Below are 26,889 nucleotides of genomic sequence, written 5' to 3' on the forward strand. Positions count from 1 at the left end.
GTCTCTGGTGGCTTGACCTCACCTTCTCTGGGAGCGAACATCCCAGCCCTTGAATGGTTAGAGGCCTATGTGGCTGGTGCTGGTGTCGATGGTCACTTAAGAAGTGGGTGCGTTGAAGTCTGTGGTGCGTCTGGAGGTGAGAGCTCAGAAGGAGTCGCCTAAGCAGACTTTTCACGTGTCCAGGACTTTCCCAGCATGCCGGCTCGCTCTGGCCGCTTTCCAGAGAACGTTCTGGATCCATGTCTCCCTTGAGTCCTCTCTGCAGCCCATCTTGAAGTCCTGCGCAGGTGAGGACACACCTGCCCTTGCTCTCAGAAAGTAGTCAGAGCTGTTCTTCTAAAGAGTTTGTCCTATCCTAGATACATTGTGTATTCTAATAGATCTTTTCCATCTCAAGTTGTACTAATATTTGAGACAACCCTGCAAAAGATGTGGGGAGAATTTTTAAAAACAAAAACAAAAAATGTTGCCTTTGAGTCACACGATGTCAATTCAAATTACTCACTAGGTCAATCAAGTCTCCGTGGTCATCTGAGGCTCGCTCTGTCATTCTGCATTTCTCTTCCCTCTGTAAATCACTGAGACGGACAGGGAGGAAGAGGCCACAGATACGTGAAATATGCAGACATTTTCTTAAAGAGTCCTGAAACATCTCTGAGATCTAGATTTGCGTTTTGATCTGAAATGCTATCTCACAGGAAGAAAGTTACCAATTAAGCATCTGGGCCCTGCCCTGGCTGGATAGTTCAGTTGGTGAGAGCATCGTCCGGAATCACAGAGGTTGCCGGTTTGATCCCCAGTCAAGGCACATAGAGGAACAGATTGATGTTCCTGCCTCTCTTCTGCTTTCTCCCTTCCTCTCTCTAAAATCAGTAAAATAAACAATTAAGTCTGGGCCCTGACAAGGCCCAAAGACCAATCTCTGGTTAAGTAGGTCTATGGTGGATCCCCAGAAATTGCACCTCTAGGGGGTTCCCAGATGTTGCCCATGCTGTTGGCCCTGGGACCACAGTTTGAGAACCAATGAGTTAGGGTATTATGAAGACTGTGGTTAAAATGCAAATATCTTAGAAGTAGCTCATCAGATGTAAATCACTGGCACATAATATAACAGAATGTGATATGCGCTTAAGCTGATACTGAATACTCATAACTTCCATTTTTTTTTTTTTTTCTTTCTTTCTTTCATTTTTCTGAAGCTGGAAACAGGGAGAGACAGTCAGACAGACTCCCGCATGCGCCCGACCGGGATCCACCCAGCACGCCCACCAGGGGCGACGCTCTGCCCACCAGGGGGCGATGCTCTGCCCATCCTGGGCGTCGCCATGTTGCGACCAGAGCCACTCTAGCGCCTGAGGCAGAGGCCACAGAGCCATCCCCAGCGCCCGGGCCATCTTTGCTCCAATGGAGCCTTGGCTGTGGGAGGGGAAGAGAGAGACAGAGAGGAAGGCGCGGCGGAGGGGTGGAGAAGCAAATGGGCGCTTCTCCTGTGTGCCCTGGCCGGGAATCGAACCCGGGTCCCCCGCACGCTAGGCCGACGCTCTACTGCTGAGCCAACCGGCCAAGGCTCATAACTTCCATTTTTTCAGTGCTTACTGTGGGTCTGTCATTGGGTCCAACATTTATATCTCATTTCATCCTCACACTATCTTAGGAGGTGATTGTTTATTCCCATTTTCTGTTGAGAAAACCTAGGCTTGGAGATCACTGAAGCAACTTGCCTGAGGGCAAGTGGAGAGGGGCAGGATTTGAACCTCGATCTGTCTCGTTAAAAGATCCATTCATACTGTTTAAAAGTTTTAGGATAAGAAGTAATAATAATAATAAATAATAAACAAAGAAAGAAAATCTTTAGGAAAATCCAAGAGTCAAAGAAAGCCAAAAGTCTTACAGTAACAAAATTTCCCAGGCGGCCCCTAGCATGTCAGGAGGCCCCGTGTCACCCAGAGACCTAATGTGACCGGTCCTGTGTGCAGAGAGAAAAGTGCCAACACTGGCGACATGGTGAACTGCGTGTGATGCAGAGGCCCTCACATGACTCAGCTAATTCTTATTTTTGAGGGTCTTGCAAGATTTCTACAAGGATCTATTTAAAGAAAGAGGCAGGTGTCAGGCTGGAGACGGGAGCCGGCTAAGGAAGGAAGAAGCAATGATCAGGGCAGACGACAGGAACAGGAGAAGGGACGTAGTGACCCAGAAAAGTGTTTCTCATACTTCTCCGGGATCAGAATCTCCTGGGAACCAGGTAGAACTACAGAGGCCCGTCCCACTTCAACAGGCCTAGGCCTCTCCATTCTCTCTTGGCTCTCCGGGACTTTCTGATACACACCAAGGTCTGGGAACTACTACTGAGTAGGGCTTCTCAACCCTGAACATGCATGTGAACCAGCTGGGAGTTAGTACATCAGGGCGGGGCTGAGATTGTACTTGTTGAACAAGCTTTCTGGTGACGAGTAGCAAAGTCTAAGAGTGGTGGTTTTCAAAGCATTTTTTAAAAAGCATTGAGCCCTGGCCTGGCCTGTGGTTGCGTGATGAGTAGAAAGCGCCAACCTGGAACGCTGCGGTTGCTGATTCAAAACCCAGGGCTTGCCAGGTCAAGGCACATACGACAAGCAATCAATGAACAGCAGGCGTCCCCAAACTACGGCCTGCGGGCCACACGCAGCCCCCTCAGGCCATTTATCCGGCCCCCTGCCGCACTTCCAGAAGGGGCACCTCTTTCATTGGTGGTCAGTGAGAGGAGCACTGTATGTGGCGACCCTCCAACAGTCTGAGGGACAGTGAACTGGCCTCCTGTGTAAAAAGTTTGGGGACCCCTGAAGAGTAACGCAACTACTTCTCGTTCCACCCCTTGCCTCTCTCTGTAAAATCAATCAATAATTTTATTTTATTTTACTTATTTTTTTAGCGAGCAAGAGACAGACAGGAAGGGAGAGATATGAGAAGCACCGACTCGTAGTTATCTTCCTTTAGTTATTCATTGTTTTTCATAGGTGCCTTGACCAGGGGCTCCAGCCAAGCCAGTAACACCTTAGTCAAGCCAGCAACCTTGGGCTCAAGCCAGTAACCCTTGGGCTCAAGCCAGTAACCTTTGAGCTCAAGCCAGCGACCATAGGATCATGTCAATGATCCCACACTCAAGCTGGCAACCAACCTCGGGGTTTTGAACCTGGGACCTCAGCATCCCAGCTCCATGCTCTATCCACTGCGCCACCACCAGTCGGGCAATAAATAAAATCTTAAAAAAAACACCCAAAACACATTGCATCCTGGTTGGTGGCACAGTGGATGGAGTTCCATCTGGGGGCATTGCACCTGCTTGACCCCAAAGTCATTGGTGAGCCCCAGTCCAGGCACGTGTAAGAAGCAATCAATGGCACAGCTAAGTGGGACCACAGGTTGGTGCTTTTCTCTCTCTCCCTTCTTCTCTCTCAAAAGAAAACATATATTTTTAAACTAATTATAAAAAAAAAGCATTCTTTAACAAAATCTTAGGGAAGCCAGTATATAACACAACTCCTCTCCTACTAAGAACCCCTAAGATGCTTTGACTTCCCCTCCACAGCTCAGGAAAGCACTGATTAAAAACTGCTATATCCCTGGCCAGGCAGTTCAGTGGGTCAGAGCAATGGCTCAATACGCCAAGGTTGTGGGTTCGATCCCCCATCAGGACATACACAAGAATCAACCAATGAATGCAAGAAAAAGTGGAAAAATAAGTCAATATATTTCTCTCTCTCTTTTCCTCTCTCACTCTAAAAATAGATAAATAAAAACATTAAAAACAAAAAGAAACCCAGCTCTAATACTAGAAATAGGTTCCAAGAATGCAGACCTAGGCCTGTGGCGTTTCAAGGAAGACTAGGTCATTAGTACTTTGGGAGTGTCTTTGAAGTAGTTTTTTATAACTCAGACGTTTCTTCACAATTTCTTTTTAATAAGCTAGACCTGTTTCCCTGCAGTCACTGGAAACAGAAACTCTTTAAAAATCAATAGGTATTATGTTTATTTCAGACCTGCAGGTGTCCTGCGGTGCTCGGAGCAGCGGTGGTTGGGAGAGGAACTGCAGCCCCGGAGAGAGACTGCAGACGGGAAGCTGGCCCAGACCGGGAGGCACGTCTGACCCGGAATACGTGTGCATGCGCGCATGTCCCGTCTGTCGTTTGGGGCTTATAATATTCCCAGGGAGGGGCTGTTCCAAGGCCCAAACTCAAGCGGCCCCTAGAAGAGTGCGGCAAGCACTCCTCATGAAGCAGCACGTGCTACCGACTGGGATGGCACATCCAATGCTGCGTGTCGTCCCCGCAGCCTGGCCCAGCAGTGGCCTCCGCGGAGCACGCAGAACAGCCCAGACGGGACCAGCACACGCAAGCAGGCAGTGAGCATCGTCTTTCCTCCCGCCTCCCTCTCAGCGCCCCTTTTCTTCCACTGGGCACATCTGTCCAACCAGAAGCAGGCACCCTAGCATCTGCCTTTGATCCCGACTTCACTCTCACCCTAAAGTGCAACCAAGAAACTCCCTTTTGTTTCACTCGGGAGCAAAATGACTTACCCATTCCAAGTGTACTTCCGGAGCAGGTGACTGCAAGAAATAAAAACACCGCATTTAAATTCTGCTCATTGATACGTTTAAGGTGAGGAAGATAAAACCTGAGAAAGAATGAAGGGAAAGTGAACCGTAGGATGAGTAAGACCCAGTTGGGGTGACGGGAGAAGGAGACAAACCACTAGCAGGACGACCTTGGGGAAGTCACTTCACTTCTCTGTGCCTCAATTTATCTATAAAGTGGTAAGAAGAAGGATGCCAACTCCACAGGGTTGCAATAAGGATCAGTTAATACATGTAAAGACCTAATAATAGTGGCTGGCACATAGCACTCGATAAATATTACTCATTATTATCTTTTACAGTATTGTCCTAATTATCAGAGTAAGTCATCACCAACACTGAAGAAAACAAAAAACCATAAAATTTTCCCCATATGCATGGTTTTTACCAGAAAAATTGAGCTCATTCAATGACATGTTTTTTGAGCATTCAATGTGAAAACACTTGACAAACTGTACAACATTATGCAGATATGATGAAATATTGTTATGAGTGTGCAGGCTCTTCTTCCTGAGAGCTCATCCCCATCCCAACAACCTCTTCCTGTCCCTTCCCACAGGGCCAAGCTTTGGGCCAGCTTGTCCTGTGGACAAGATAATGAAAAAATAAGGAACCAGAGCGTGACAGCCAAGGACAGTGAGAACACTGCGTGACAAGGAGCTGGCCTGGTGCCATCCCCAGGGGCCCTCTCGCACCTTCTTGTCACCTATGAGCAATTGGAAATTTCAGGTTCTGGTTGCCAGTCAAGATTTCCAAGCTGTTATTTATCCTCTTCATCCTCTCTTTTCTTCTTTCTTTCTTTCTTTCTTTCTTTCTCTCTCTCTCTCTCTCTCTCTCTCTCTCTTTTCTTTTTTTAGACATATATAAAAACTCTATGGCTATGCCCTGGGCAAGGCAGCAGAAGGCGGGTGCTGGAACGCAGAGAAGGGGAACTGCTGACGTTTCCTACCAGCTCTCCTGTGACGGCACCCACTGACTGACAGTCATGTTTTGTGATCACGTATTGCCGAATCTAGCTTATGATTTATAAATTTCTTTTTCTGATCCTCCAACTCTTTCTCAGTCATGAGTCTGAATCTGAGCAAATTAAAGTTCAAGTATCTTAATTTCTAATATACCAGGATGTCTATTATTATCTCTAAGACTATGTTAAAAATCTATCCCCAAATCTCCAAAGCAGAAAATCACTTTAGAGCTTCTTTACTATTTATGCAGCAAGCATCTGGTCCTTTTCCTAAAGGAGAGGAGAGGGAGAGGGAAGGTAGTGTCTCCAAATCAAACAATAATAATAAAAGCATCATGATCCCAAAGAGGCTGGGGGTCCCCAGCAGCCAGAATCTGCCCACAGGATGTAGAAATGTCACACCCTCTTTGACCTTCCTCCCCACAGGTAAGTGTGAGTGCCCCAGGTCTAAATTCGTAGGCTGAGTCGAGGGTTAGTTTCAAACAGAAGGTCCTAAGTTGCTCTACCTGAATATATCTTTTTTGGACAGAAAGTGAGCTTCCGCCCTGTCTCAGCCACTGGGGAGACCATCACGGTGTAGACATCCCCACAGGGTATCTCGGTGACGTCACAGAAACTGAGGCCGGGGCTTGGGGAACATGTGAAGATGCCTTTGGAGCCATAGAGGTCGGTGCTGTAGTTGGCGGAGCCCCTGGCAGCGTGCCAGCCAACCCGGATGCCGTCAGGGCCCAGCCTGTACAGTTTCACTCCCAGCGGGCAGCAGGCACCTGAGGATGAAAACACAGACACAGACCCTTTGTTCCCATCGCGCACACCCACGGCCTGTATTACTACGGGGGAGACAATTAGGATTACTTAGTCTAAGTAATACAGGGTCAGAGCAAGATTTGACGAGGTAGTCAGTCCTTTCCGCAGTGGGCCACGTGACTAGAAACATATGTGCAAAAACAGTTTAGAAAAATGCACTAGACTATAAAAAGGAAAGAAATCCATATGTGTGGGGGACATGGATTTTTAAAAACTTTTTTTTTTTTTAAGATTTTATTTATTGATTTGAGAGAAAGAGAAAGGCGGGGAGGGAGGAGCAGGAAGCATCAACTTGTAGTGGCTTCTCCCCTGTGCCTTGACTGGACAAGCCCAGTGTTTCGAACCGTTGACCTCAGCATTCCAGAGAGATCCTTTTCCACTGAGCCACCACCAGTCAGGCGGCATGGATTTGTAATAGAGAATAATAATGAGTTAAAAAGTCCACACTTGCCTGACTGGTGGTGGTGCAGTGACTAGAGTGTTGACCTAGGACACTGAGGTCCCAGGTTTGAAACCCTGAGGTCTCTGGCTTGAGCGTGGCTCGCCAGCTTGAGCACAGGGTCACTGGCTTGAGCCTGGGATCATCAACACAATCCCATGGTGGCTGGTTTGAGCCCTAAGGTCACTGGCTTGAAGCCCAAGGTCGTTGGCTTGAGCAAGGGGTCACTGGTAAGGCTGGAGCCCCCTCCTCCAGTTAAGGCATGTATGAAAAGCAATCAGTGAACAACTAAAGTGCCACAACTATGAGTTGATGATTCTCATTTCTCTCTCCCTTTCTGTTTCTCTTTCCCCAAAAAGAGTCCACACTTGGCAGATATGTGTTGTGCATGAGTCAAACCTTATGAGTCAAATGCCCAGAATCCCTGTCAAGAGCCTTCAGAATACCCTAGTTTCATATGATCTTAGTGGGGTTGAATTTAAATATAAGGAACTGCTTTCAGTTCTATTGAAAAGACCTATCGTGTTGAGCATGACACCAGAGGAGCAGTCACTTACACAGCAGGCCCGTGACCAAGCTTTGCTGATCACACTTCATCCATGCTAGCTGACTAGTACCTTTTTTTCTTTTCCAAATGCCTTGAGCAGGTCATACATTAGGTGTCAAGCAGGACACCAAATAGTCAGTTTCTCAGTATCTAAAATAAAGATGTTATTGTATAGCCCTGGCAGGGTAGCTCAGTTGGTTAGGGTGTTATCACAAATGCCAAGGTTGTAGGCTCAATCCCCAGTCAGGGCACGTACAAGAATCAACTAGTGAATGCATAGATGGGTGGGACAACAAATCTCTCCCTCTCTAGCTCAAATCAAATCAATTTTTAAAAAGTGTCATTGTATAATAATAAAAAATTCAGTTATAGATAATCAGGCCCATTGGATTTATTCTTTAAGAACAAATTTGGGCAGGCCCTGGCCGGTTGGCTCAGTGGTGGAGCGTCGGCCTGGCGTGCAGAAGTCCTGGGTTCGATTCCCGGCCAGGGCACACAGGAGAAGCACCCATCTGCTTCTCCACCCCTCCCCCTCTCCTTCCTCTCTGTTTCTCTCTTCCCCTCCCGCAGCGAGGCTCCATTGGAGCAAAGATGGCCCGGGCGCTGGGGATGGCTCCTTGGCCTCTGCCCCAGGCGCTGGAGTGGCTCTGGTCGCAACAGAGCAACGCCCCGGAGGGGCAGAGCATCGCCCCCTGGTGGGCAGAGCGTCGCCCCTGGTGGGCGTGCCGGGTGGATCCCTGTCGGGCGCATGCGGGAGTCTGTCTGACTGTCTCTCCCCGTTTCCAGCTTCAGAAAAATACAAAAAAAAAAGAACAAATTTGGGCCTGACTGGTGGTGCAGTGAATACAGTGTCGACCTGGGATGCTGAAGTCCCAGGTTTAAAACCCTGAGGTCACTGGCTTGAGCACAGGTTCACCAGCTTGAGGGCAGAGTCACTGGTTTGAGTGTGGGATCATCAACATGATCCTATGGCCACTGGCTTGAAGCCCAAGGTCACTCGATTGAGCAAGGGGTCACTGGCTCAGCTGGAGCACCCCCAGTCAAGGCACATATGAGAAGCAATCAATGAACAACTAAAGTGCTGCAACTACAAGTTGATGCTTCTCATCTCTCTCCTTTCCTTTATCTCTCTCTCTCTCTTTCTTGCTAATATATATATATAAATAAATAAAAAATTTTAAATGGGGGGGTTGTTAAGTTAAGCAAAGAGATATCTTCCCAAAACTGGATATCAGGGTGAGAACTTAGGCAGCAAATCCAACAAAGGATAATGTGCCAAAAGACACTCTAGACCAGCTTACATACTTGTCGTACGCTATAAATGCTTTCACATTATGATTATTCTTACTCCTCTTCCCAGTGCAGAAACAGAACCCGAGAAAATAAGGCAACAGAGCTTACGAGAAGCCATGTCTTTAGACTCCTAGCTGCAGACTCTTTCTACTACCCCTGGGATGGCAAAAGTATATGTCAACTCGCCTGTCCCATGCCCCAGGACAGACATAACTAACTGATCATGGAGCTCTTTCCCATTTGGCCCAAGAGATATCCTCCGTTTTTGTCAAAACAGTGCTGCAAGCAGCCACTTTGGTGGACTAGAGTCACACGAGAGAAACCCCACTTGCTAACCGGTGCCTCTTCCCTCACCCGCTCTTCCCTGATGGCTTGGTCTTTGTGAAGAACGACATACAACACTGTCAGTAAAAAGAAAACAACAACAATGAAAAAAAAAAAACCACTGTCAGCAGACAGCGTTCTTTAAGCTTGTAGAAAGAAGAAACCGTAAGAGGACCTGGGATGGTTTAGGAGAGAGGTAGTAGCACAATAAGAAAGAACGAGAAGAAAAACTCAAGCCAAATAGAATGTCAGCTCTAAGTGCTTTCCAAAAACCCTGCCAGGCTGAGTTACTCTGCTGCGGGGGGCTGCGTCGTACAAAAATCTGTCCTCTCTTCAGAAAATGTGTCCCTGAACCTGTCACCAGGGAAGTTCATTCGTCAACTGTCGACGGCAGCCTCTGGAGCTTCGACGTTCTAGGTCAAGGGGAAAACTAAACTTTGTGGAACACAATCTGAATTTATAATGTAAGGTAGGTAGGGATACAGCATCTTTTTAAATGAGAAGGAAGGTCGTAAGCCTGGATGTATAATGGGGAGTCGAGCTCCTTATCGATACCGTAAAGCTAGAACTGAGAGCTCACTTACTGGAGGAATAGCGTTGGTAGGTGCAGTCTGCGGTCAACCCGGTGGCACTAATCGCTTTTAAGGCCACTGTGTAATTGACGCCACATGTGATGCATCCCAGGAGGCAGTGGTTTTGATGGGTGTGACACTTAGCCTGTCCAGTGCGTGACTCCAGAACTGTCACATAGGTTAGGGCCCCGGTCCCGACAGTCCAGCTCACGTTGACGACTGATTGGGTGACCTGAGCTACTGTCAGATTGGCTGGACAACATGGCACTTCAATGAAGAAAAAGAGAAAGAACTGGAGGTTAATTTCCATGGAGTTTTATTTGTGAAAAAGGATACACGATGGTATTTTGTCTGTGTTTTATTCAATAGCCTAAATTTTGCAAACCTTCAATTGTTCATGAAAATTTTTTTTTTGTCAAGCAAAATCTCATTTACTCTGATGCATCATTTAACATCAACTAAATATATAGTGGGTGCTTTCCCCAAGAACACAGCTCACTAAGTGGCTGTGGGTAATATGAGGTTCCACTCAATTATTGTCAGATTAAGAAAACACTCCATTGTCCCCCAACTTTAACAGTTCCAGTCGCAAATTTTAAAGCAGCAGTTGCATGTACGCCTTCTCCTAATATTACATTGCACAGCATTTGTAATTAAATGTATTTTGCATTTCTCATGCAATTTATAGTATATAATTGATATAAAAGCTTTCCTGACCAGTGGTGGCACAGTGATAAAGCATCAGCCTGGGACACTGAGGTCGCAGGCTCAAAACCCCGAGGTCGCCAGCTTGAACACAGGATCGTAGACATGATCCTAAGGTCACTGGCTTGAGCAAGGGGTCACTGGCTCAGCTGGAGCCCCCCTGTCAAGGCACATATGAGAAGCAATCAGTGCCGCAACTACAAGTTGATGCTTCTCATCTCTCTCCCTTCCTGTCTGTCTTCCGCACCTCTCTCTCTCTTTTTTTTCCCTCTCTTTCTCTCATTAAAAAAAAAAAAAAAAATCTTGAAATATTCCTAGCCACCTAGGAATACCACAGCCAAGTGTTATTCTTAGGGACCCATTATATAGAATATAGGGATATGCAGAATTTTCCTGCGTCTTAGGAGTTGTCTCTAGACTGTTGCCTTTTCCATTTCAACTTTTATAGTCCAAAGTGCCTTCTATCATTGTGTACAAGAGAAAATAATGTCCAAAGGCTTTAAAGGAGTGTCCTAAATTTCATTCACACACAATACTATGAAGCAATAACAGCTTTCTCTCATCCTGCTTTTACAATGCAGCAGGTCCTAGAGAAAGGGCTTTGCAGAATTAATTAACCCATTACCCACCCTTACCAATTAGGAAACAGAAACTCGAAAACTTGAAAAGCATTGTTTAGAGAAAGATGTAAAAGGGGCTATAAGCCAAATAAATAAATAAATAAATAAATAAATAAATAAATAAATAAAAGCCAGCTCTTGGTCACTTGTTAGCTGCTTTGGTGGATTGTGTCAGGGGGGAATATGCATTTAAACAAATATTTTTGCAGAGTCAACGCATTCCCCCTTTGATGTCAGAGTATGAATAGAGTCCTCTGATGATACTTTTACAGAGTCTGTGTCCAAATGGTGACAGTTTTATTTTCTGAGACGGGGCCTCTGAGTTTAATGTATTTCTATCACACTTAAGGTAGATCACATGAAAAAATTCACAAACTGAAACAGTTCCTCAGGACCCCACCGCAGTCAGCTTTCGGGCTGGGGGTGCCACGTACCTGTTTCCAGGGGCACACGGTAGCTGGGCAGGCTCCGCCCCGCCTGGGTTTCGGCCACGGCGGTGACAGAGAACACGGAGCCGCAGGGCAAGCCCCCCAGGGTGCAGGACTGGCCGGCGCTGCTGCACCGGTACAGCCCTTCCTCGCCCAGGGCGGTCACCGTGTAGGTGGCGCCCTGGTTCCTGGATCTCCAGCGCACGTGGATGGCGGAGAAGGCGTCCTCCGACACACTCTTGATTTCAGGACTGCAAGGAGCTAAGAGAGTTTAGATGGTTAATTGAAACAGTGAGATCAAATATACCACCTGGGCCATTGGCTCTGAAACGGATTGATTTTCTCCCAGGGGGATGAGATCAGCGTCACTTTCAACCATAGCAGGCGTGGACACCTTGCTGCCATTGACCAATGGGTTTGGGTCCTAGAACGTCAGACTAAGCAGAAAACGTTAAGGAGCGTTTTGGACTACACAAACAGAGGAAATTAAGGCAAACATTTAACGTCATAACCCTCCTGGTGTGAATACAGGCTGGGCCCTTACAAGTGGGGGGTGTGGATGGCTGACAGGTAAACCCTTCCACCATCCCCACAGGCTCCTCTCTTGTTTTCTTTTTTCCCACTTTCCCTCTCCCACCTTCTCTTCTGCCCCTCCTTGGGAAGACAGGGGCTCTAACAGTCTCCACAAAGAGTAGTTAGTGGGAGTCAGCTTTGTGATAGTTGGTGCTGAAGGCCCGTCCTGGGGGACAGGGCTGTGGTGGGTCATGCAGAGGTCAGTGAGTGAAACTGTAGCTGTCTCATACCCGTGGTTATGAATCGAGAGGCACATGACGTGTTGCTGCCCCGGACTTCGCTGAAGGAATACACCGTGACATTGTACTCGGTGTCACACTCCAGAGCTGAGAGGGTACAGGCGGGAACGGTGTCCTTGCACTCAACCACATTGAACCCGTCCACAGCCTTGGTTTCATAAAGTTCGGCACCACGGACCGGAGACCAGACGATCTCCACTCTGTCACTGGACACCAACACTGGGTTAATGTCACTGGGACAACAGGGAGCTGGACAAAGGAACAGAGAGAGGATAGAGGTCAGCTCAGAAGCAATGTGGTCACAGGGGGACACTGACCTCCCCGTGCACAGACTCTGTCACTGTCCTAAATTATCACAAGACTCTCAGGAGAGGTCTGTCCAGCTCTGAACTTGGCCTAACACCCGGTAGGTAGAGGATAAATCCTCTACGCATGACATTCAAGTTCGTTACAAGCCATCATGTTCAAGCTGCATCTCCTAGGGTGGTCCCCTGCCCCACCAGACTCCTCAATGCCCCAGTACACCTGTGCTGTCATTTCTCTGTGCCTCGAAGACTGCTGACCCCTTTGTGGGAAGGTCATTCCCCTCTTCTGCCTGACAAAACCATACTTCCTCTAAATTCTAGATCCTATCTGTCTTTATAGACACTAAACCAGATAGAACAGGGCTGGGGGAGAGAGGAGGACAGACAGCATCATTATATTAGTAGATTTTTTCCCATTGATTTTGAGAGAGAGAAGGAAACGAGAGAAAAATTAGTTGTTCCATCTAGTTGTGCATTCATTGGTTGCTTCTTGAATGTGCCCTGACCCAGGATCGAACCTGCAACCTCAGTGTGCTGAGACAATGTTCTATCCACAGCACCATCTGGCCAGGGCTTATATAAATAGATTTTAGAAGAGACCTTACATTACCTCACAGACAAATGGGGACAGCTTGGAGTGTGTCTAGGATGCTTCTACCCCACTTACATCCCATCAATCGTTCTTTATTTGTGACAGGGACAGATAGAGACAGAGAGAGGTACAGATAAGGACAGACAGACAGGAAGGGAGAGAGATGAGAAGCATCAACTCTTTGTTGCAGCACCTTAGTTGTTCATTAATTGCTTTCTCATATGTGCCTTGATGGGGGTTGGGGGCTACAGCAGATGGAATGACACCTTGCTTGAGCCAGCAACCTTGGGCTCAAGCTTGTGAGCCTTGCTCAAACCAGATGAGCCTGCGCTCAAGCTGGCAATCTCAGGGTTTCGAACCTGGGTCCTCCACGTCCCAGTCTATCACTATCCACTGCGCCACCGCCTGATCAGCCTTTTTTTTTTTTTAATCCCACCCATTCTTAAAGACCCAATTCATGGTCACTCCTTCCAGAAGAACCCCCTGTGTTCTTGAGACCAGGAGGCCGCTTACTCCAAATTCCAAAGGCATTGATGATTTGATTCCCTCACCCTGGTAAAAATGTATTAGAATCCAGCTAGTATTGATTTTTACATAGTTATAGTGTAGTATTCTTATCTGTAAGTATAGTCGGCTAATTTTAAGTCACTCATTCCATTCATTCTTCAAAAATTGAGCATCTCTCATATACCAATCACACTATGATAAGCACTGAGGATGAAGAGATAAATAAAATATAATCCCGCCCTGGCCGGTTGGCTCAGTGGTAGAGCGTCGGCCTGGCGTGCAGGAGTCCAGGGTTCGATTCCCAGCCAGGGCACACAGGAGAAGCACACATCCGCTTCTCCACCCTTCCCCCTCTCCTTCCTCTCTGTCTCTCTCTTCCCCTCCCGCAGCTGAGGCTCCATTGGAGCAAAAGATGGCCCGGACGCTGGGGATGGCTCCATGGCCTCTGCCTCAGGCTCTAAAGTGGCTCTGGTTGCAACAGAGCAATGCCCCGGATGGGCAGAGCATCGCCCCCTGGTGGGCATGCCAGGTGGATCCTGGTCGGGCGCATGCGGGAGTCTGACTGCCTCCCCGTTTCCAGCTTCAGAAAAATACAAAAACAAAAAACAAACAAACAAAAAAAACCCCCAAAAATATAATCCCTGCCCCATACAAGATCCAAGCCTAGGGGACAAAATTAACAGTAACAATAATAATGATATTAATAAAAATATTTGCATTGTGCCTTATCATATACAAACACTTTTCATATTCACTTTCTCATTATTTGTTATTTGCCCCAATTTGCAGCGGAGGAGACTAAGGAACTAGTAAGGTCAATGCCGTTGTCTTCATTTTGCAAATAAGTCGGTGGTCAAGTTCAGACTTGAACCCAGGTGTCTTTCTGCAAAGCCCTCCACACTACTAGCATCTTTGCATCTCTGTTTTCTGGTTTGCACCAAGGATTGCACCCCGTTCAATCTCTTGCACAATGCTGAACACCAAGTACACTCTGGTGGAGGGTTCAGTTTTTCAGAGTAGGGTTGAACAACTACACTCTCATCCCTCTTTTCACTCTGCAACCTTGCATTCTTGTTAAGCCTGGGTCCACAAAACCAAAATTTCCTAGTCTGGAAAAAAAAGTGAAAGAAGAGATTCACATTTTGTTCTTGACCCTAGAATGACCCCAGGAAGACTATGTAATAGCGATCCATTCTATTGCTAAGTGGAGCAAACTCAGAACTTCCTTTACAAGCATCAAGGGCATCCTACCTGTGGTATAATTGAACACATCACCCAAAGCACTCTGCCCTGCCTTGTTATAGGCAAAAACACTGATAAAGTAAGTGAAGCCACATTCAGACAGGAAGTTGCACCGGGTGAGGGACGTGTTGCAGTGCACCTCCAAGCCATCATCGCTCTTCACAAAGGCCACGTAGTGATCACCCAGGTCTACGCTGGACCAAGACACGGACAGGTGGCCAGGGGGATCTTCTTGGATCGTCACTCTTCCAGGTGCACAAGCAACTAGGAAATGATGAATAATAAGCAATCGTGAGAGATTTTCTTTGCATCTTTGCAACTGTCCAAGATACAGGGCACTATGGACGAAGATGACATCAAACAGTATGTGCAAGCCAGTGAGACATTCTCACATGTCCTAAAAAGTTTGTCTCACATATGCATGCCAGACTGTGTCAGAAACAGGCATGGATTGGTTAATATTGCATTAATATTGTTTCTGTGTTAAGGCGATGCCAGGATCAGCAAAGAATGAAGTCTTCTGAATGAATGAATTCAACTAAAGTTTATTCTTTCGAGCTCTAAGCTTTTAAAATTTTAGTCTGCTCCAATAGAAATCTTCCTAAAATAGACTACACAATTCTCAGCCCCAGGAAACACATAGAACTTTCTAAACATAGCTCTTTTATTGATAAGGTCGTTCTCATGATTGTGACTAATTGCATTGCATACAAACTGCAGCGATGCCTCCCGGACCGATAATTGTGCAGGACCCTTTTGATGGCACTTTACCCTGGATGCATGTTAGAATCAATGGAGGGGCTTTTACAGACTACTCATATCCAGACTCTATTCCCTGCAACTCTGTTTCATTGGTCTTCTGTGGGGCCAGCCCATCAGGATTTTATTAAAGCTCTCCGGGTGCTCTTAATCTCTCAATGTGCAGCCAAGATTGAAACACACTGGATGGTTCTCTCTAACATTAGCTGACGAACTCAGAACCGCTGGGCTTTTTTTTTTTTTTACAAAGACAGAGCTAGAGTCAAAGAGAGGGATAGATAGAGACAGACAGACAGGAACACAGAGAGATGAGAAGCATCAATCATCAGTTTTTTGTTGTGGCACCTTAGTCGTTCGTTGATTGCTTTCTCATATGTGCCTTGACAGTGGGGTTACAGCAGACTGAGTGATCCCTTGCTCAAGCCAGTGACCTTGGGTCCAAACTGGTGAGCTTTGCTCAAGCCAGATGAGCCCACACGCAAGCTGGCGACCTCGAGGTCTCGAACCTGGGTCCTCCGCATCCCAGTCCGACGCTCTATTCCCTGTGCCACCACCTGATCAGGCAGAACCGCTGGGATTTTGACAGTGTATTTCTTTTTTTTATTTTTGGGACACAAAGTTTTATTTAAATATTTTTGGGGGGAGCGAAGAACACAGTTCTACTTAATTAAGAGAAACATTTTTAACAGTACAGAGGTTTTTTGCTTTTGGGTTCTGTTTTTCTTTATATACATATCATGGCATGAGTTCCTAGGGAACGGGCTCTAGCAGCTCAGAGTCCTCCCCACGGGCTCTCACTGACTAAGGGTGCCTCTCTGGGCGGAGCAGGCAGACCTTTCGGCTGAACCTCAGTACCTTTCTTTCTCCTTGGCTTCCTTCTTTTTCTGATCATTTTCCTTCACACTTTTCAGAAAGCTATCTCGGCTCTTCGGATGCTTAATATACTCAATATATAAACATTGATCCTCTTGGCAAGACTCTCGTCCTTAACTTGTTTCCAACAATGCCCAGGGCATGCTGGGTGACACTGTTGCCATGGGAACATTTGTGAGCATTCCTTTCTGAACAGTGCCCATTCCCTTGATGTCTACAGCATCACCTTTCTTGCCTAGTCGCGTGTTTGTGGCCAAAGGAACGGCTCCGTGTTTTCTTTTCTTTTTTTTTTTTTTACAGAGACAGAGTCAGAGAGAGAGATAGATAGGGACAGACAGGAACGGAGAGAGATGAGAAGCATCAGTCATAAGTTTTTCTTTGCGACACCTTAGTTGTTCATTGCTTGCTTTCTCATATGTGCCTTGACCATTGGGTTACAGCAGACCGAGTAACCCCTTGCTCAAGCCAGCGACCTTGGGTCCAAGCTGGTGAGCTTTGCTCAAATCAGATGAGCCCGTGCTCAAACTGGCGACCTCGGGGTCTTGAACCTGGGTCCTCTGCATCCCAGTCCGACACTATCCATTGCACCACTGCCTGGTCAGGCCAGCTCCATGTTTTCTGAACGCCCTAGGGAACACAGAGCGGGAGCCCCTCCCCATTTCCTTTGTGCTCATTTTGACAAATTCCTGGGTTGGAGGTTCCAGATGAAAAGCAAAGCAAAAGTATACCGTCTCTTCCCTCGCTCTCTGCTATCCCATCCTCGTGACCATTTCTACCTTAAATTGGAGTTGATAAAAGAGACATCACGTCACTAAGCTATTATCAGTGACCTTAACATAATTATGATTTGATTTAACGTAATTATGATTTTATTTATGATCTAAAAGGTTGACTGTACGTTTTTCCTGTGAAATAGAGCTTGTCTGCTTGATCATGGCTCTTTTCCTCTCTGCCTTTTCTATTTAGAATGATATCATTTAGAATTTTGGGGTAAGGTGAATATTATTGTAGTTATCTACATTTTCTTCGGCTTAGAGACTTGAAATTGGGCAAACTTGGACTGGAATTCCAGATGGTTCAGGAACTGAATGTCATTGGGCCCTTGGGGGGGGAAAATGATTTAACTTCCCTGAGCTTCAATTTTCTTATCTAAAAAGGGAAACAATGAAACGTACATCATTGAATGCACATGAGAATTAAAAAAAAATGCTATATTTATGATGCCCGGGATATAGTAGGTCTTCACTAAATGTTTGTTCTCATCCCCCAAACACATCGATATTTCTAAACAGAGGCGTAAACCTCCATAAACATAAAACCTCTGTTGTGTCTTTATGTCTTTGATAAGAATAAACGGAGGGGCCATCTAAACGCATATTCAGGACGACAGACAGCCCATCTTTATCTTAAAAAACCGCTCCCGCCAACGCTAGGTCTGCCAAACATGATGCGGAGAGGAGGCCACTCTGCTGCAGGGCAGTTCAAACTGTGCATAACTGGGACCTTGACAACTTGACAAATGGAAGAGGAACTAGGGGAAGGGCTGGGGTAGGAGCCAGGCCTCCGAAATTTCAAAGAAGTCTGCTTGTTCTAACACACAGTATCTGGTTTCCCTATCAGCTTGATTACTCCAACTCCTCGGTCCGTCCGACTCAATGATCTCATTCCGACCGGGCCTTCGTTTTTCACTTCTTGCGGTGTGTTCTGCAACAGGGTCTGGGGACCCCTTTTGCCCGCACGGCAGTGACTTTGGCTCGCCAGCGCGCTGTGGCGACCTGGCTCCTGGTTACCTACCGGTGGTCAGGGCCACTGGCGAAGCTGAACTGCTGCACCCCGCGTCGTTGCCGGCCGACACGGAGACCAGGTACTCGGTCCCGCAGCGCAGGGCGGCGATGGTGCAGGCGCTGCGCGCCGTGCTGCAGCGCAGCTCGGAGGCCTCGCTCCGGGCCACCGCCGTGTAGTTGAAGGCTCCTTCTGTCGGGGCCCACGAAACAGACGCCGTCAGAGCCCCGCTATCGAAAGAGACTTGAATGTCGGCTGGAGCACGAGGACCTACATTGTTGAGAAACTATTATGATCTTGCCGTCACCTCAAACCTAACCGGGATTCGAACCTGCAACCCTGGCTAATCAGATGGTGCTCCAGGCATCTGAGCTCTCCCTGGCCAGGGCCCAAATTTCCTCTTTTTGTATGGACATCAGTCATATTGGATTAGGGCTGACCCTACTGATGTCATCTTTACTAATTACAGCCTCTATAGAATCAGCATTTCTTTAATCATGCCGTAAGCATTTCAACTACCAAGGGGAGCAGTCAAGGCTCTATAAATAAACTGATAATAAATTTAAATAGCTGCTGCCAGCTGCTCTGTACTTATCCCTTAACACTGCTCTGGATGTGCTCTGCCACGCACAGCCCCTCTCATTAATCAAAAAGGAGGTTTGGGGGGCTGGGCTGAGAAGCCTTACTGGTTCTCTGGTTGCAGGTGGAGTCGTCCCCAGGGGTTCCATTGACATTCCAGGCATAGGCCTTGATGGTGTAGAGAGTCCCCGCGTCTAAACTGGTGAATGTCAAGGCGGTGTTCGTGGTATTCTCCTTCCACATTCTACCCAAGCCATTGGCTCGCATGATGGACACAGAGAATCCAATGGCCATGAATACGGCTTCCCACTGCACGAGAATGGAGTCTGAACTTGGAGAGCTTACTTCCAGAATCGGGGCGGCCAACACTGCAAAAGACAGAAACACGTCTGTTGGCGTGACAAAAGTCTGGCAGAGGGGAGTTCCTACTTAGGAATAAGTATTCCGAGGTTGATGATCCAGATTGTGAAATAATGACTTGCTTTGCAAAAGGATTCACGGCAGAGTTCATGAAGAACTGCCATTTAAATGTGTGTTCATTATAAATAGCTCAGCCTAAGAATGGGGAACAGGGAAGTTCTAATAGGAGGCGTTACTTGAAACAGCAGGATGGTAAGAAATTAGATAAAACATCCCTGTCATCATAATATAAGTCAGTGGGGGAATGGATGGTTTATTTTATCTTACTATGCAGACAAACTTTCAGAAATATGCCTAGTTACAACTTTTTCAAATCCACTTAAGTTATGCGGATGACAAACTCCAAATGTTTTTATTCCAAACAAGTCAAAATGCAGCAGAATCCTTCTGTGTGTCTTAACTCAGCATGGTCTTGATGGATAACTGAAGTTAAAAACATAAACCCCGTTTCCAGAGATTTATAAGCAGGGATGCTTTTAAAGATGCCCAGGAGAGCAAAGCATCTAAATTTAAATACCACCTTCTTCACAGATGATCACATTCCCAAAAGACATCATTTGGTGGCTTTTACTTCTGGGCCCTGACCCATAGGCACTCACATAACACAAAATTATATCATGCCACAACAACAACAACAACAAAATTACACCATGCAATTGCATGTAAGTGACCCAGGCCACAAGCATGGCTCTACAGAGAAGAGGCATCCAGCTACCTGTCTTTGCCTGCTTTGGAGCAGATGCCTGGCTTCTCCCAGCAGCACTGATGGAACTGACCGTGATTTGGTACAAGGTGGCAGCCTTCAGGCCCGTCACGGTGCCTGGGGAATTGGCCACCACAGTTTCAACGACGGTGTCTCCATCTCTGGCCGTGAGGAGATAGCTGGTGGCCCCTGGCACTGAAGCCCACTCCACAGTGATACTGTTGCTGATTTTTGAATAGGCTTGATCAATAGTGGGCATATCAGGAGCTGAAAGAGATTTGGAAGTTGTATGTTAGGCAGACACCTGTAAGAACAAGTTCTTTCATTGTTTTACTTTGTAAATGACATCATTTTTACACCATCCTCAGACATAGACTCTGCCCTTACATTCCAGATTCGAAAAGAAGAGAAGAGAAAAGAAAAGAAGACAAAAGAGAAAAGAAAAGAAAGGCAAAGCTACCTTCCCCATGAGAGCCAGAAAGTTCAAACCTTTCATTAATGGGATGTCAAAGAGGTTATCCCACTGGCCTCTGGGATAATTTGCATTTAAAAAAAATTTTTAATTGACTTTTTACAGAGAGGAAGGGAAAGAGAGAAAGAGAGACAAGAACATTGATCTGTTTCTGTATGTGCCCTGACAGGGGATTGAACCAGCAACCTCTGTGCTTCAGGATGATGCTCTAACCAACAGAGCTATCCAGCCAGGGCAATTTGCACTTTTTGTATTTTTAGAGTTAAATAAAAGTGGGAATGGCTGTGAGAAAAGATCCCTAAGAGGAGGGGAAGATCTTGAAGGGACTTCCTTCCAGAAGATTCTACTCTAGGGGGGGAGGAGAGGGGGGGAGGGGAGGGGTACAAAGAAAACCAGATAGAAGGTGACAGAAGACAATTTGACTTTGGGTGATGGGTATGCAACATAATCAAATGTCAAAATAACCCAGAGATGTTTTCTCTGAACATATGTACCCTGTTTTATCAAGGTCACCCATTAAAATTAATAATAATAATAATAATAAAAATAAAAAATAGATTCTACTCTAGTTTGGCATCCTGGGAATTTCCCAGCCTGCTCTGCCACTATCTCCACTCCCTGCCCCATAAATGCGCCCCACCGCCTCCAGTGAGGGTCCACCTCTCTCCCCGCCTCTGCCCTGGCTGAGTCTCCATTCATGCACTTACCACACTTTCAAAAATAGCATTAAATCTAATAGAGGAAGCAGGGAGAATTGAATATTGTTTTAGAATTATGCCATCGTACTTTTTTTCGCATCATTAGAATGGCACCATTTTCAGATTGTTTGATATAAAATAAAAATAAACCTTATTCACCCTTTCCTTATCAGCGTATCTGCTTCAGCCTAATAGGGGCTGCTGTGCTCCCTCCTGACCTGGGCCTGGCCGTGGTTTTCCAGGGTGTTATGAATGTTCATGTCGTTCAAGGCATTCCCGCACCTTCAGTATGGAGGAGGGGACACAGCATGGTATTCAGATTCGCCACTTTGCAAAAACCCACAGACACAATGAAGCCCCAGATATAAATCCAAGTGGAAGAAAAGGTCAAACAAAAATAGCTGGGTCTCAGGTTTGAAACTGGCACCTGGCCTTTGATGTTTAACGCAGAGCATTTGCTGGGTAAAATCACTATATGCCAAATTCAAAACATAACTCGAGGGCAAAGAGGAGGAAGAGTAAATACAGATCACATGTATGACTCGCCAATATCACACACACACACCCCCGCCGCCCCCACCTGCCAAATTTCTATGTGCATGATACAGACAGCCTCCTCTTTCTGTACCAACAGCCCGGGGAGCTGGCTTTGGCAGCGGCTCAGAGAGAACCGTGCTGCAGGGATGAACAAAGTCTCCACTGTGCCCTGGCCAGGCATTCCTTGAACATCACCCAGGACGGTCTCCATTGCCATCAGAAGAAAATCATGATGATTCTATACACTGGGGGGGGGGGGGGGCTGCAGGCCTGCCCATCTTAGCCGTTTGTCAGCAGAAGCTGGCTTGGCAGGAGCACTATGTCCCCTCTCCCACCTGCAGGACAGACAGCTCCAGCAGGGGCTCCCCCTTTCATTCCTCCCACACATGCATCCCCTTCCTGCCGCCCAAGGCGTCTGTCCTGTGTTACACGGCATCTTTTCTCTAAGCCTGTGGTGTTACTCCACTCCTAATGTTTCCTTTGTCCCCGAGGTTCATCTTCTACGTGGGCCAGTCTTGCTCATTGAAATGGAATGACTTCCTGAGAAAATGACAACCAAACTAGCCATTGACCAGGAGGCCTGAAAGTGCATTTGTGGAGTGGTTGGAAAGGAATATAAAAGACCAGTGGGGACACAGACAAATTCCTCGCAGACCTATCAAGGGGACCAAAGACTCCGCAAAACTGGCACCACTGACTTGAGCAGGGAGAGGCATATCTGCCCAAGAGTGATGCAGGAAACCTGTTTCAGCAGGTGAGACTCAGGGTCCCCCTGGCTGGGTGGCTCAGTTGGTTGGAGCCTCCTCCCACAGGCTCTAGCTAACCTGTGGGTTAGAAACAAACAGGTTACAGGTTTGATCCTAGGTCAGGGCACTTATAGGAACAGATTGACATTCCTCTTTTTCTCTCTTTCTCCCTTCTTCTCTTGCTAAAATCAATAAATCTAAAAAAATTTAATAAAAGAAAAAATTAAAAAAAAGAGGCCCTGGCTAGTTGGTTTAATGGTAGAGTGTTGGCCCGGCATGTGGATGTCCTGGGTTTGATTCCCAGTCAGGGCATACAGGAGAAGCGCTCATCTGCTTCTTTACCCCTCCCTCCCCCCTGCCCCCTTTTCTCTTCCCCTCCCACAGCTATGACTGATTAGAGCTAGTTAGCCCCAGGCACCGAGGATGGCTCCTTGGCCTCTGCCTTAGGCACTAAGAAGAGCTTGGTTGCTGAGCAACAGAGCAGTGCCCCAGATGGGCAGAGCATTGCCCCCTAGTGGGCTTGCTGGGTGGATTCTAGTCAGGGTGCATGCGGGATTCTGTCTCTTCCTCCCCTCCTATCCCTGAATAAAAAAATAACTCAGGGTTGTGTGGTAAAACACAGCAAGGGTTTGACTTCAGGAACTGTATCTGGGTGTAAGCCATTTACTTTTGCTTGGGAACAGGTGCAAGTCATTTAAGCTTTTCCAGCCTCAGTTTTTGCCCTGGAGAATGCAGAATATTAACAATTCCTACATAATTAGGATATACGTAGAAATGTAGAACACATCTTAGGACTGCTGTAAAGAGGAAGTGAAATAGTGTATGGAACAGGACTTTGAAAGGTAACAAGGGTGTGTGTGTGTGTGTGTGTGTACCAGGATGAGCAAGTTTGGGTTTAGAAAAGCCAGACTGCCTGGCACTGCCAAAGGGTGGGGGTGGGAGGGGAGGTGGCATCCTGAGGAGGCTGGGGTATGCAAAGCTGGAGAGATAGATTACGGGTTTGCCTGTTTATCACTTGGTTCTAGGGCAGGATCTGAACAGGAACAGCAGTGAAAGAAGATCAACACCTCTGTACTGTATCCCTTAAAGCGCAGAACAGCTTGAGTGGGATGTGCAGGGTTCCATAGATTAGCAGCAGGTCTTCACTCTTTCTCAGTTCTGTTTGGCCCACTTACACAGTGATGAAAGAGAAAACGTCATTCCCCAGAGGTGCGATCAGCCATTGCAATGAGTCAGAAGTGAAACCCTTTGATGCTCAGCATCTGTGCCTTCTACCAACTCAAGAGATTTAAATTAGCCTGCACAGCCTGGGGCCCAGACACAGACAGCTGACGCCAGAGCCCAAAGAGAATCAAAATACACACACCCAAAAGGAAACCTCCTACACAGTGTCAATAACATACATCCTTCTATAGAAAAGACAGGACTATCAATTAACAGCCTCACCAGTATCTCAGCCTGCCTACTCTTCCTCTCCAATAGTGAGGAGTGAAAAAGGGTCTCCTTTGGGGTTCAGTGAGTGGGTCCTGGGTCCTCTAAGAGATAGCAAAGTTATGTTGTGTCCACTTAAAGCCACTGATAAAAAAAATTGCTCTATAGCCTAACCAGGCAGTGGTCTAGTGGATAGAGAGCTGGCCTGGGATGCTGAGGACCGAGGTTCAAAACCCTGAGGTTGCCGGCTTGAGCATGAGCTCATCTGGCTTGAGCATGGGCTCAACAGCTTGAGTGCAGTGTTGCTAGCTTGAGAGAGGGATCATGGACATAACCCCATGGTCGCTGGCTTTGAGATCAAAGGTCACTGGCTTAAAGCCCACGGTCACTGACTTGAGCAAGGGGTCACTCGCTCTGCTGTAGCCCCCTGGTCAAGGCACATATGAGAAAGCAATGAATGCACAACTAAGGAGCTGCAATGAATTGATGCTTCCCACTCTCTCCCTTTCTGTCTGTCTGTCCCTGTTTCTCTCTCTCTCTCTCTCTCTCTTCTTCTCACTAAAAAACAAACAGACAAACAAAAATAAAAACAGAAAACATCACTCTGTATATGGGCCAAATAGTCCTTCTAATAGCTTCTTGGTCAATTCTGAAGGTTTCTCAAGAATAAGATAAATGAATAAGAATAAAGCATGAAATGATTTTTAAAAATCTATTGCATATGCGTGCACTTTATAGCTCAGCCATATGTCTAATATCAAATTTGAAATTGCCTTAGTTATACTTCCTTTACTATGGTAGAGATAAAATAATAAATTACAATTGTTCTTATGTTGAATTGCTATGAGAGTTTACTGGTGATAGAATCAAGATTATAAGGTCCTGTCAGACCATCTAATCCCACTGCATATGAAGTTCTATTCTGGGGGCTTAGATTTCTAGAATGTAGGTGCTAGAAGAGGCCATTAGGGACATTTTCCATGCCTTCACTCATTTGTTCAAGAAAAATGGTAATAAAATTTTTTTAAAGAAAGCCTTTCTCCAGCTCTCTGAGTTATCATTGCCTGTATTTTAAGTATGTAATATTTGAAGTATAAAATCTTTTTTTTTTTATCAAAGTAGAGCATCACATCAGGATATTTTAGTAAAAACATTTCTAGTTTCCTTTTCTAATTCTTCAGAAGACAAATAAGAAAAGTTATATACCATATTTCCCCATGTAGAAGACTCTCTCATGTATAAGACATGCCTTAGCTTTGGGGACCAATATTTTTTTAAAAAGTATTAAATAAAGTTATTATTATTATTGACAGAAACAGAGAGAGTATCAGAGAGAGGGACAGACAGGAAGGGAGAGAGATGACAAGCATCAATTCTTCATTGTGGCACCTTAATTTGTTCATTGATTGCTTTCTCATATGTGCCTTGACTAGCGGGCTACAATAGAGAGAGTGACCCCTTGCTCAAACCAGCGACCCCACGCTTAAGCTGGTGAGCCCACGCTCAAGCCGGCAACCTCAGGGTTTCGAACCAGGGTCCTCCATGTCCCAGTCTGACGCTCTATCCACTGTGCCACCACCTGGTCAGGCTACATAAAGTTATTGAACTCAAGATTTATTCATTATAAAATTCATACAACTCCTCATCACTGTCGAAACTCCCATACATTAGCTTGTCCTAATCTGTGTCTGATGGCAAATCACTGTCTTCATGTATTGCCTCGTCCTCAGTTCCATCTATGGCATTTGAAATGCCACAACCACTGTATAAGATGCACCAAGTTTTTAGACCTCAAATTTTTCGAAAAATGGTGTGTCTTATACATGAGGAAATATGGTAAATTAGACTCTTCACTAAGTAAGACTAAAATTTTGCCTCTTTGACTGCAATCATGGTTATTGTAATATTTTACTGAGAAAATCCATAGCACCCATAGCTACATGAGCATACATTTCAGTACTCAAGACCATCTTACAAGGACTTATCTTTGTTGTTTTGTTTGTTTGTTCTGTATTTGTTTAATGCTCAGAAAATATTGAATACTACAACAAAACAAAACAGAACAAATATGCCTGATTAGATGGTGGCACAGTGGATAGAGCATTGGCCTGAGATGCTGAGGATCCAGGTTCAAAACCCCGAGGTTGCTGGTTTGAGCATGGTGTTGCTGGCTTGAGCCCAAAGGTTGCTGGCTTGAAGCCCAAGGTTGACTGGCTTGAGGAAGGTGTCACTGGCTCAGCTGGAGCCCCCCAGTCAAGGCACGTATGAGAAAGCGATCAATGAACAACTTAAGAGGCTGCAACAATGAGTTGATGCTTCTCATCTTTCTCCCTTCCTGTCTGTCTATTCCTGCTATCTCTTTCTCTCTCACGCATGCTAGAAAACTCACACACACTAAAAAAAAACCAAACCAACTGAAAATATTGAATACTTGTTTTTGGTATGCCCTTTATATTTCACAGTAGCCTAAGAATTAACAGTGAAAATTAAAATCCAAGATGGGATGGGTAAACTTGTATTTTCAACAACTTTACCTGTTTTTGCTGAAGCAACCTGAAAAGGAAAGTTTAGAAAATTAGAACCATAAAGAAAAGCACCATTTGGGGAAATGTAAGACATCAATCAGAGTGGTGATAAATTCATCACACATTTTTACACATCATGCAAGCAATCTTCCAATCCATAGTGTTTCTTTGTACAAATCATCCCCAACACTCAAATCTACCACAAAACCACCCTAAATAGAATTCAGAGGCTGGAGGCAGATCTTATTACTATTTCATTTTTCTCCCTGAATCTACCTATTGAACTAAGTCAGTAGCTGCTGACAGATTTTTCAGAAATCTTTGTTCTTAAAATATAATGATAATTCTGTTCTTTTTCTCTAGAAAATTGTATCACATTTCAAACACACAAGCATACAATTTTTGGTATGGTCCCGAAGTACTTTGATTTCTAAGCTCCTCACCCCCTGGGCCCTAAAAGAGAAAGATAATGAACATCTTTTTTTTTTTTTTTTACCCCTAAATAGTTGTAGGAAGGTTAGAATGGTCAACTCACCATTTTAATACAGAGAAGACTGAATCCAATCAAACACAAACATTTCTTGGGCCCACCTGCCAT

General features: G+C 45.9%; 1 protein-coding gene across 1 annotated transcript; it reads right to left on the reverse strand.

Moving 5' to 3' along the window:
- Positions 1-546: 546 nt before the first annotated feature.
- On the reverse strand, positions 547-26,889 carry FNDC7 (fibronectin type III domain containing 7). The gene is made up of 12 exons (XM_066353332.1): positions 26,827-26,889; positions 26,301-26,319; positions 19,895-20,149; positions 18,867-19,127; positions 18,193-18,450; positions 14,776-15,030; positions 12,112-12,369; positions 11,315-11,569; positions 9,568-9,822; positions 6,080-6,340; positions 4,553-4,582; positions 547-578 (listed from the first exon to the last, which is right to left on the reverse strand). The coding sequence occupies exons 1-12, from the start codon at positions 26,887-26,889 to the stop codon at positions 547-549; spliced, it is 2,202 nt and encodes a 733-aa protein (XP_066209429.1).

The sequence above is a fragment of the Saccopteryx leptura genome, chromosome 11 (assembly GCF_036850995.1).
Source record: "Saccopteryx leptura isolate mSacLep1 chromosome 11, mSacLep1_pri_phased_curated, whole genome shotgun sequence".
NCBI classification, from domain to species: Eukaryota; Metazoa; Chordata; class Mammalia; order Chiroptera; family Emballonuridae; genus Saccopteryx; species Saccopteryx leptura.